Source organism: Phyllostomus discolor, chromosome 4 (assembly GCF_004126475.2).
Source record: "Phyllostomus discolor isolate MPI-MPIP mPhyDis1 chromosome 4, mPhyDis1.pri.v3, whole genome shotgun sequence".
Classification (NCBI taxonomy): Eukaryota; Metazoa; Chordata; class Mammalia; order Chiroptera; family Phyllostomidae; genus Phyllostomus; species Phyllostomus discolor.
This window is the reverse complement of record NC_040906.2, coordinates 205,324,004-205,336,004: the sequence shown is the minus strand read 5'-3', so window position 1 is coordinate 205,336,004 and position 12,001 is coordinate 205,324,004. Positions and strand designations below refer to the sequence as shown.

Genomic DNA, 12,001 nt, shown 5'->3' with positions numbered 1-12,001 from the left:
TGCCCTTGTAAGCGCTCAGCGGCCGCCTCGGGCCTCCACGGGTTCCTCGCCGCCTTTGTCTAGGACAGAAATGCCCCACCTCTGGACAGGCTTCCCGAGGTCATTATAAGCTCAGGGTGTGGGGGCCAGTCCCAGAAGCAGGGTCTCCGGGGACGAGGAAAGGCTCCGGAGAGCAGCCGTGTTGCGGTTTAGTTTCTACGTGAGAATCTAAGGAGCAGACGCGAGCAGGGCTCCGTGGAGCCCCCTGGCGGCCGGTGAAGGAGGCGGGAGAGAGTCAGGTGGGGAACCTGGGGGGCTGGGTGGGGCGACGCAGTGGGGAGGCGCCTTCTGCCCTCGCACAGCGGTGTGCACGGTGGGTCACTGTTCACACCCGGTGTCCAGAGCAACACGGCAGAGGTCACAGTGAGTGAGGGACTCTGCAGAGGTCAAGGTGAGGGACGTGGCAGAGGTCATGGTGAGGGATGAGACACAGCAGAGGTCACCTTGAGGGATGCAGCAGAGGTCACTGTGAGGGACGAGGCAAAGGTCACGGTGAGGGACGGGATGCAGCAGAGGTCACGGTGAGGGACGCAGCAGAGGTCACAGTGAGGGACGCGGCAGTGAGGCATGCTGGGACGGTCTGGTTTGGACACTTGAAGAGTGTCCCGGTAGAGCAGACGGGCAAACACCACGAACAGCTCTTGCTCAGCAGAGAGTCGTCCTTCACAGCCGCCGTGAGACGTCACTTCCCTCCGTGACTTGCTCAGTCAGGCGTCACCTACGTATTTATTCTCCTGGCCAAACTGCCCTGTGGGGCTCCTTCGTCCCTGAGCTCGTCGGGCTTGCCCAGGTGGCCCCCCTTTTGGTCTCACCCTCTTGGACGTCTTTGCTAAACGGCCTCGACTGTAACGTAGAACCTGAGATCTGAGTGCTCCCTGACGCCCCCTCACGCGTCCCCTGGGACAGCGCCCAGTTGCCCCTTCCGTCTGGGGGTCCCCTGTCCCTGGGCACCCTCCGTCCTGTGGACCAGCAGCCCTGACCGGAGACCAGGCTACCACCGAGTCCCACGCAGTTGGGCCGCGCTCTCAGCCAGCCCCGAGGAGGTTTGGTGTTCCTCCCCGTGGTCACTGCTGAGGAGGACCCTCAGGCACGCCAACCTCGGGGTGGGGGACGGGGGTGCTGGGGCGGTTGTCGGGCCAGGCCCAGACTTCAGGTCGGCCGACTCCCCTCAGTGTGTGTGCACACAAACACAACTGCGCTTTGTGTCCTGGCTCGGCTTGCTTTCCTTCCGCTCTTAGTAGGAGCCACTCTGGACGGACAGCTGAGGCTAGAGAAACAGACGTCAGTGCGGGTGATGCAAGTGCATCCCTGGCCTCCCTGGTCCGGCTCCTCCGGGAGAGCTTCTCCCGCAGTGGGGGCGCGTGTCCCTCAAAGCTCCGTCCCAGCGGGCGTGATGCCTTCGTTCACACAGCCACGCAGCAGCGTTCCCTGGGCTCCCTGGGTGTCTCCCGCCCTCACACAAACAACGTATTTCCACACCCACATAGTGTGCAGGGAGGGAGACTCCGTGCACGGACCAGGAAGCCTGCGGCAGCATGCATGGCAACTCCCTATTTTCCGAAACTGCTGTGAACCGATTCACGTGGACTCGCCGCCGAAGCCGTGCCCCGGCCCGGCAGAGACGCTGTCAGAGGATTGGCTACTTTCCGAATCTGCGGAACCCTCCATCAGTGGCCCGGGAAATACCGGCGCTTTGGGGCCCATTCCTCTGAACCCAGTGGCACTTCCTAGTGACCGTTGTGTGGTCTGTGTTTATAATGCTGGTTCTGTGCTTTTTGGGAATCTATCAAGCTCCTGGGTTAGACTCTACATTTTGAAGAATTCAAACACTATGTCTGGATTCTGGCATTTTCCCGGTACTCTGTGATTCGGGGACGGGTGGGCAAGGCCTGCCTGTGACCGCCCTGAAGGCGTGTCCGTGACCCCTGACATGCCACCCACACCGGGTTAGCACGCCGTGTCCACGCAGCCCTGACAGGGGCGTCACTGCGGGGCATGGCGGTCCTTGGTCTTCTGCAAGGACACAGCTTACCTTTTCTCCATAAAGCCCCACCTCGGCGGGCTGAAAGGCGAGGACGGCGGCATTTATTCCCCACCTTCCTCCCACATCAGTTCCCTCCGCTTCTTGGGGTTACGTCAGCGCGGCCCAGGGTTTGTCAGGTGCCTCACAAACACTAGACCCCGGAGACCTGGTGGAGGATGTGGTTTCTGCGGGCCGGGTCCTCCGGCAGCTTTCAGTGGCTGATCCAGGGACAGTGGACGAAGTGCGTGAATGCTCAACCTCACGCCATCACCGCGGCCAAACTGTACACCGGATGCACCCGTCCTGTTTCTGGGGCCCCTACAGGCCAAGGGCACCGAGGCTGAGCCTCACACCTGTTCCTCGGAGAGAGAGGCCGGGCGTGTGTGTTGGCACCGGGCGTGCCGGGAGGAGCTCGGTATCCTGCAGCCACCTGGGAGAGGCGTCCGGGAGAGGTCGGGGACGGGGGGGCCGTGGCCCCCGCGGAGCTCTGGCTGCCTGCCCCGGAGGGAGCAGGCTCCTGGGGAGACCGGGTGTGTCTGGCCCAGTCGAGCCAGCAGGCCAAAGGGCGCTTTCCACTTCCTCCCGTCAGAAACGCGTAGACGCCGGGCAGGGAAGGCAGCGTGCCTTCCAGATCGCCGAAGCACGCATCAGTGTGTTAGAAGCACGCACCTGAGACGGTCCTCAGATCCAGTCTGGGGGCCCAGAGCAGGCCCCGTGTCCCCAGCCCGGGCGTGGTTCATGGTGGTGAATGTCCCTGAAGGCTGCACCGTGTTTTGCCCTCGAGGTCACTTCTGGGCGGCTCTCTGTGGAAGGGAGGGTCGCCCCCAAGAGAACCCCCACCGCACCCCGGGGAGCAAAGCCGCCCAGAAAGTCGCTGGGGGAGGGAGCCTGGAGCTGAGGCTGAGTCCTCAGGCCGGCATCCGTGGTGCAACCTCGGGCACGCCACCCCGCCTGTGGGCGTCCCAGCTCCGTATTCTGAGAAACGGGATAACACTGCTACTTCTCATCTCACGGGATTCATGTGAGGCTTAACGTGTGACCACATCTGGGAGACGACAGATGTTTCTGCTGTTAGTAACAGAGGTCGTAGCGAGGTCTAGGCTCTCTCTGCTCTTGCTGCTAGAAAGCGAGTCCTGGGGTTTGAGCTCTCCCGGGGCTACTCTGCAACGGCGCTCTGCTGCAGGAGCGGTTAGTCCGCCGTGCACCACCCCTCCGCGTTCTGTCCTCTCCATTGGAGCATTTGGACCCCCTGCCTTTCCGCTCTCCCCCACAGGCCTCGTTTGCCACACTCGTAGAGTCGTCCCGTTGCTCCAGCCTTGGGTCGGAGAGTGGTTACAGGACGTGAGTCTGGCTGCTGCGTGTGCCCCGAGTTCCCTTTGGGGTTGGCGCTTGTGTGTGTGTGTGTGTGTTTGCATGCGTGTGCAGGTGCTGGGGAGCCCCCGAGGATGCTCCAGGTGCCGTGTGCCCCGGAGAGCTGACAGGCGGGGGCGGGGGTGAGACACCCGATGGGGCGTACGACGTGGCCCACTAGCGCAGCGGCCTTGGGAGGCAGAGCCCACCCGGGGTCACCCCGTCACCTCACCCGGAGCAGTCTGAGTTTAGGGAGGTCCTCCCAGAAGGGACGTTTTCGGGGTGTCTGGGGGATGAGGTGAGTGGGGGGAGGGGAGGGGTGTTGGTGGGAGCGGCATCCAGGCAGAGGTGGCAGTGGGGCGGGCGACCCAGAAGTGCGGGTGGTGCGGGGAGCACCCCCACTGGAGCGAGGAGCTGGCAGAGCGACGTGCGGAGCCCCTGGCTGGGGCGGGGAGTGCTTCCCCGGGGCAGGAGCCGTGGGACGTGGTCCCAGCTGCTTGACCCCTCAGGGTCTCCGTCCCGCCCTGCGTGAGAACAGGGCCCACCTCCCAGGGTGTCAGGACAGTGAAGGGGACTCTCCGTTTCCAGGGGTGAGCCCGTGGCCAACACTAAGTGAGCCCCGTGTCTGTGAACCAGGGGCCCACCAACCAACGCACAGCAGGTCCGGTCTCAGGCCTCAGCGCTTTCTCCCCTGTGGAGTCCGCAGGCCTGACGTTGAGTGCTGCTCTGTGTTTCAGACGCGTCCCTGAGTCCCGAACCATCTCTCCGCCCGGGGAGATTCTGCCGCGGGCCTCTCTGGCGCCGGGAGTAAAAGCAGCCGCCCGCCATGGACCTCGTGGGGCTGCTCAAGTCTCAGTTCCTGTGCCACCTCGTCTTCTGCTACGTGTTCATCGCCTCGGGGCTCATCATCAACACCCTTCAGCTCTTCTCGCTCGTCCTCTGGCCCATCAACAAGCAGCTCTTCCGCAGGCTCAACTGCCGGCTGTCCTACTGCATCTCCAGCCGTAAGGAACCTACCTGTCCCTCCCTCCTTCTCCCTCCCTCTGCACCTTCCCTGCGGGGCCGCGGGCGGGCACTCGGGCGTGCAGACAGGGTCACGGGGCTTGCGCTGCTGTGCCCTTTGCTGCATTTTTTGTCGCGGTTTCTGTTTGTTTGGTTTGGGTTGGAAGCATCTACTTCGTCCTCCCTCTTAAAAAATGGGTTTTTGAATGAATGATGCCAACGGCACAGAATTCAACCGGTACAGAGGGCAGCCTATGAAACATGAGTGCGCGTTTGGTGTGTTTTTTAGTTCTCTTGCTCAGAAGGAATCCGCGTTAATGGATTCCTGGTTGTCCCTGCAGACATGCACAGGCATGGGGATGCACACACGAGACCCGTGTGTGCATGGGTGCTGGTGCGTCTCCGATACATACAGATGGGCAGTGCACACGCACGTTGGAAAGACGGATGGTACTGTAGTACGTCGTCCCCTTTCTCGCTTCTTTTAACTTTGTATTCTGAGATAACCGTAGATTCGCATGCCGTTGTCAGAAATCATACAGAGAGGTGTCGCATGCCCTTCATCCAGTTCCCCGCGACGGCCGCCTCTCGCATCACCACGGCGTGTCCCCGCAACAAGGAAGCCGGCGCCCGCACGGTTCACCCACCGCACTCGGACTTCCCGAGGCTTATATACATTCGTGTGTGTGTGTGTGTGTGTGTGTGTATGATGGCACTAGACTATTTGAGCATGACTAACTCAGCCGGCCTGAATTTCAAAAGTGAACACGAAAACAGATGACTCAGGATAATGGGGTGTCTAGCGCCGAGTCTCACTGTTGATTGACCTTCAGCCTTGACCTGTTCTCAGCCGTAGCAAATGCAGTGCATTAGTCATTAGTAATTGCATATGTGGGCATGGGCGTATTTTAATACACGAGCCCTCTGAAACGGAGCAATTTAAAAATCTCAGCAACCTTAGATCATACCAAGAGTCCAAAATTATTGTTATCATTCTGAAAACCTTTAAAGGAAGCAATTGTATTTGAATTTGACTCAAAACAAAACGAGCTGTATGCAGTTGTCCAAATGGATTACTCCTGATCCGATTTGTTCCTGTTTAAACCTTAAAACACTCACTCGTGAGGGGAAAAAAATGATAGAAATATCTTATTTTCGATTTCTTTCACCAACTCAGAACCTGCAAATAATTCTGCTGTTTCTGATATGGTTTGAGTACTAGACCTACTTTGTCCTGCATTGCAGAATACTACGTGATGTAAATATGTCTTCAAAACGTTAATACGATCATGAAGCCCAATTGTCATGGCAAAGCCGTGTGTTTAGTCTGTGGGCCTGTGGACTGCCGGGTGCGGTCACCCATTCCATGTGAAGTGCATGACGCCGGGTCCTGCCCCACGCAGGCCGTCCTCTAGCCGGGGAATGTGGGGCGCCAGCACGGCATCGGAAGCAGACAGCGCGGCAGGGCAGGGCGGAGGGGTCGAGACAGACGGTTTGCGGCCGGCGTGCGGCTGCAGAGGGCAGGGTTGCACCGTCAAGGGCAGGAGGGAGGTGCCTGTCCCCTCCTCATCTCTGCCGTCTCTCTGTGCCCCCGCCGCAGTCATCTGTCCTAACACAACGCCAGTCGCACAGAGCAGTGCGGATTGTCCTCGGGCTGAAACCCGCATTTCCGTCGTGGGGTGCGCACGACCAAGGCCCCCAGACCTGTCAGTCCGCACCTCCCAACGGCCCCTGTTCAGGTTCCAAACTGGAGGTCACAGACTGGGGTTCTCATCTGGAGTCCAGACGTCAGAGACTGGGTTCAGGGCGGGTGCTGTGCTTCGCTTTGGGTGCGGAGGAGAGACGTGCTGAGGTTCTGGCAGGACCCCGGCCGTCTGCTCCCGGGGGCACCCTAGCCTACTGGCTCCCGGTGGAGATGCACATGGGTAACGAACTCAGAAAACAAGGTGGGTCTGTAACCCCCACAAAGTCCTTAAACTGCTGGTCTCGCCAAAGGAAGCTGAAGAACTAACCACCCGAGATGGCTGGCGTCTCCCCACACGGACCACAAGGAGGGGCCTGCAGGTTACCGCGCGGCCGGGAGCACACCCATCCAGGTTACCCTGCCAGGTACAGCTGCACCTGCGGCCTGGAGGAGCGCTTCCACGGGCTGCGGGCTGAGCAGCAGCAGCGCCGTTTCCTTGGCCCCCAGAGAGGGAAAGGAAGGCTGCTCTCTCCGGAGGGGGGGGCTGTCCTGCCCCCCGGGAAGAGGCCACGTGGCAGACGGGGAGGGTGATACATCCTGGCTCGGCTTATGGGCACCGGATGGTGCTGAGCCCGTCACATTAGGGGCGCTCACACACCCCTTTCCCGCATGCACCCTTGCGGGTACCCCGACGGGTGTTAGGTAGCGGGACTGCTCTCCTCGCGCCCCTTCCCTGTTCTCCGTGGCTGACGGGTTTCCCTGTAGCCTGAGCCCCCCACAGAGATGACGGGAGGCAGACCCGGGAAGCTTAGCCGCGTGCTGACCGCCGTGAGATTCCGTCTGTGAGCTCGGGGCGGGCGGGCCCTTCTGCGTGCTTCCAGGGCCCTCCTCCCCCTTCTAGGTTAAGATAAAAACTCCTCCTGGGGTTTAATTGTATCCTGTGGTGGATGAATCACTCTGAAGCTTGGAAAATCAGCAGCATTCATCATTTGCAGCTGACTTTTTTTTTTTAAAGAAACAAAGTTAGAATAAATTGTTTCCCGGAGACTCGGCTCCCCTGCACCGCCCTTTCTCCGCACGGAGCTACGGCATCATCCTGTCCCTTTAAACGCCTGCGTAGAGCCTGGTGGGGGGACCAGGGAAGCCCAAAGCCGCCGCCGGGCCTGGGGTGCGGAAGTGCATGTTCCGAAGGCCGCGCTGATGGAGAAGACAGGTGGACACCAAACGCAGCAAGGACGACGTTGTTACCAGCAGGGCACACAGAACAGGGAGTTCTGGTTCAGAGGCAAGAGCCCGCACCAGGAAACACAGTCTGGAAGGATGTGTGATGTGGACGGCTAGTTTTCGAAGGGTTGCTTTGTTCTGTCTGGCCTCGAGGTGCGGGCAGCAGAGGCTGAGACCGGCTGGCTTAGCAGGGGAAGCAGGAGGTGGGGGCGGAGCGAGCGTCCTTCCACAAGGTGAGGCGGGGGATGGTGCCCAGGGCCGAGGGAGGGCCGGACTCGATGCCCTTCCCACGGTGCCACGCCAGCCTGCTGACCTCTAGGGAGAAGGGGCCCCGGTTGGCCGGCTTGGTGCTCTCCCCTCCGACAGACACTGCGGGGTCAACAAGAAAACAGCAGAACAACAGAAGGAGGAGCAGAACCCAGCAAGGGCAGAGCCACTGAAAAGGGGGCTGGTGGAAAGGGCTGCAGAAGACCTGGCTGTTGCGGAGAAGATGCTGACAGAGAGCAGAGCAGAGCAGAGTGGCTGACCCCGCCCTTGCCCCCGCCCAGGCCGGCTGCCTGGCTCCGTGGCCGTTGCTCACCAGGCCTGGGGGTCCAGCCGGGTTTCCTCAGGCCACCTGACGTGCAGCCCACGCCGCTCCTCGAGGGGACGAGGCTCGTCCCTGGTGCAGTCGGACGGACTCGACGTTCACGCAAGGCCGTCTCCCCACGGGCTAACTGGGCACTTTCTGTGTGTCCCTTCCTGCTTTCGTCTCTCCCTTGGGACTGAGGGTCCTGCTCGCACCCCGGCCCATCCCGAAGCAGGACAAGAACGAAAGGAGAGAGAAAAGTGCCTGGTCTGGGCTCACGCGCTCGGGCCCAGGCTGGTGTCCCCTCTCCACCTGCCAGAGCCGGTGGGGCAGCTGCAGGCAAGGGACAGGGACCGGGAGCCCAGGAGGGGGAGGCAGAGGGGCACAGAGCACCAGCTGCCTGAGCACGGACCACGGCCCCTGCCCGCCCGGAGACAGTCCCCGGGCTCAGGCCAGCCCCGCCGAACAGAGGGACAGCGCCGGAGCGCCTCAGGTGGAGGTGGAGCCGCTGGGCCCCTCCCCTGGGGCGGGAGAAGGGAACCACAGGTGCGCCCTGCCACCAGGAGGCTCCGAGCACCTGTCCCTGGGTGTCCCCGACTTCTGTGCTGCCTTCCACGGGGACGCTGCTTTTGATCCACTGGGCAGGAGTGGTCTCGGCGGCACACAGCTCCCTGGGCTCTGTCCCTGCCCAAGCGCTGCCCCCTGTGTCCACCCAGCCCCCTGGGGCACAGGCGGCACAGCTGGCCCTCCACGGGGGTCCGAGATGTGGGACTGGGCAGGATGCTGAGAAGCAGGGGCTGTACGTACTGCTGTGTGCGTCGGGAGGTGTGGCCACCAGTGGGCGTTCCCCGTTGCAAGAAAACAGGAGGCGGGTGTAGGGGGTCATTGGTAAGAAAGCGATCCATCAGAAGGGGGCGCTGTGGCGTTTTCCAGCAGGACCTCCGGAGAGACTGAGCGTCCCCATAACTGGGCAGCCACTGGCTCTGTGTCTCTTCCCGGCCTGGTGCACAGCAGGGCTGCTGCCTGTCATTTCCATCGGGGCTGACTTCGTTCTGTCCAGGCCCAAGCGGAGCAGACTCCTTGTCACAATAGTCGTCACCTCCCAGATGTCAGGCAGGGTGTTTGTTAGATTGTCCCCAAAGCCACTAGTCCTGACCCTTCACACTGCTGTCTTGGGTCCTGCTGAAGTGGGGGCCAGGGTGGGACCCCGGGACACCCCTCCCACCCCCACTGCCCCCGCTGCCTCTGCTGGGAGAGACAGCCCAGAGCCTGGGCCGTCACAGTCTGGGATAGTCCCCAGATGCATTCTCGTCAGCCCGAGGTGCTGGCCCCTCCCCGCGGGGGGACGGATGACAGCTGTACGTGGACTAAGCGGAACCCCCCCCCAAGTTGGCGCTGTCCCTGCACCACAATGTGATCAGATGGTGGCTGTGGCCTGCAGGGTCGTGCCGAGAAGGATCTGGAAGACCCGGGACAAGTTCCTCGGGACGCCCCCGGGCTGGATTTGCCTGTGGGTCAGATTCTTACATGAAGGCAAAGCCTGGCCCCTGGACAGAGCCGTTCTTCTTCTTGGTACAATGTTTCCTCTTCTCACTGCTGCCCCTGCTGGGACCCGGACCTCCCCTGGGGCGGGCTGGTCCCCACACCCCACGGCTCCAGGCACTACACACAGCCAGCCTCCTTGGAGGTCCGCAGTCCTCTGGCTGGACCCCAAGATTCCGCACTCCCCTCCCCACCTCCCCGCTGTGTGGAGCTGGGGGCTCTCGGGCGCCGGCAGACACGTCTTCCTCCTCTTATTCTACATAGTTCGGAGGAGCAGCCGCCTCCCCATCCCCGGCAGTGACGACAGAACCCACGGCTGGACCCGTGAGACCAGAGACCACTCTGAGCCCAGCAACAGGCCTGGCTCTGGGTAGGGTTCTGGTGGTTCCGTCAGTGAGTGCCGAGGCCCGCTGGGCGCCGGCCCACATGGTCGGTGCCGGGGGACCAGTGGGGAGAAGGGCAGCTGCTGCGGCCCTGCCCCCAGGGGCTCGGGTCCCGTTTTCTAGAGATCTCAGAGACCCTCTTCCCGGAGCTCTTCACTGAGTCCGCCCGCCGTGTGCCGGGCCAGGCCCTGCCCTGTTAGTAGACCAGTCGTCCCCTCTGTCCCGTGTCCGGGCAGAGCGGACCTTGTTCCATGTCCTCCTCTCCTAGCAAGGCATCTCGGATGGCACAGCACACAAAGAAGCAAAAAGCCACACCAGGTTAGCAACTCGGCGTTCCACAAAGGCATGCAGCCAGGGCCACCTGGAAGTTAAGGTCAGCTGTTACCGTGAACTCCTTACAGAACCCATGGACTCGAGCGTCTGGGTTACATGGTGCTGCCATGACAGGTGGGAGAAAAACAAGGGATTAAGTGCAGGCTAAGAGGAGTCCGGCTTCTTGACTTTGCCTGCTGCTCTGTAGACTTTTAGCATCCCAGGCTCGGTGTTCAGCATGTAGGCACAGAGAGGGTAAGCGACTTGCCCAGGGTCACACAGGAAGCCGGGCTGAGGCTGGGACCAGAACGTCTGCGTGCAGCGCTTCTCTCTGCCGCGCCTACCGGCGCGGCTTTGTGGTTTGGGACCCGGGCTCCCGGGCTGAGGCCGACCGTGCGGCTGGCCGCTGTAGTGGGTGATGCGCCGCAGGGCTACAGGGAAAGAAGAGGAGCAGCCCAGTTGTGACAGGCAGCTTCCACCCCTAATCCTAACCACTATAGTCCGTCCTTCTGATGGAGTGCAAGGTGTCGTGCTACACCTGTCGTACCCGCTGCCTGGTGCCCGCACACAACCCCTCCGGGCGGGCCGCTCCCATTCCGCGATCAGCTGACAGGGGCCCAGAGAGGCCTCGGGACTTGCCTAAGGTCGCACAGTAAATGGGAGAGCTGAGATCCCCAAATCCATCTTTCTACTGTATTTTGGAGCAAACAACCGTAGTATGAGATCAGGTTTTTATCTTAACACCCGTGGCTGATGCTAATAAGCAGCCCCTGCAGGACGCCCATCGCTGCTCAGCCAGCCTCCTCCTCTGTAAAATGTGTGTTGCTCTTGGAGAGAGAGAGAGAGAGACAGAGAGAGAGAGAGAGAGAGAGAGAGAGAGATGTCGATGTGAAAGAGAAACATCGATCAGTTGTCTCCCGTGGGATTGAACCCGCAACCCAGGCACATGCCCTGACTGGGAATCGAACTCACAGCCCTCGCAGCCCTCTGGCGAATGAGACAATGCTCCAACCAACCGAGCCACCCAGCCCAGGCTCAGCCAGCCTTCCCTGACCAAGGTGCCTTCGTGTCCATTGTCGGGGGCCGCGGAGATGAAGGGGATGCAGAGCTGCCTTCAGAGGGGCGCGGTCCAGGGGAGCAGTGGGAAGCAGGGACAAGTGCGCAGGGAGCCCAGAGACGGGGGCCATCCACCCTGTGAGGGGCGGGCCACCCCCCACCCCCCCACATCGAAGCAACATCACAGGCGGACTACAGAGGGAGGAGGACCAAGAGGCGTTGGCCGGAGGAGGAAAAGGCGGCTAGTCGGAGGAAACCCATACTCTGGGATCCGCAAGCACTAACCCAACCTGGTTTATTCAGACATCACCGAGGGAGCCAGGCCCGCCCAGGGCCCCCAGAGCCCTGCTGTGCCACCAGGGACGGAGACCACCGGGCTCCCGCTGGCCGACCCCGTGTGTTTGCCCCCCGGGATTCCCGGCCCTGTGGGCATCCGTTTACTTCAAGATTCATTTCCGTCTTGCCTGAAAAGCATCGTTCAAAGGGTGCCTTGACAGGTTTTTAATTTGTTTTTTTTTTAATCTATTCACGTGTAATCTTTTACAGAAAGCTATTCCGCTGGGTCATTATTTCTCTGAGCCATCTAATACCCCAAGCACACGATGAAGTAAAAATGGCGTGATGCAAAGCCGTGCACCGGAACACCGCTTTTATAAATGCAGACTGTCGCTCATTTATCAGAGCGCTAGTTGTAGGAATTACAATGGGAGGTGGTACTTTTTAATTGCCTTTTTATTTTCCGAATGTCTTGTGACTATTTCATACGATGAGCGTGTAGTTTATCAATTCAAAAAAGAAAACGGACGAAACAAAACCTA

At 60.9% G+C, this 12,001-nt stretch overlaps 1 protein-coding gene across 3 annotated transcripts in view; it reads left to right on the top strand.

The window, feature by feature from the left end:
* Positions 1–12,001, top strand: part of AGPAT4 (1-acylglycerol-3-phosphate O-acyltransferase 4) — an 81,971-nt gene that overhangs the window by 26,061 nt on the left and 43,909 nt on the right. For all 3 annotated transcript variants that reach the window (XM_036024956.1, XM_036024957.1, XM_028504013.2), the window contains exon 2: positions 4,150–4,416. In XM_036024956.1, the coding sequence (XP_035880849.1) occupies positions 4,150–4,416 (267 nt within the window). The remainder of the gene's footprint in view (positions 1–4,149; positions 4,417–12,001) is intronic.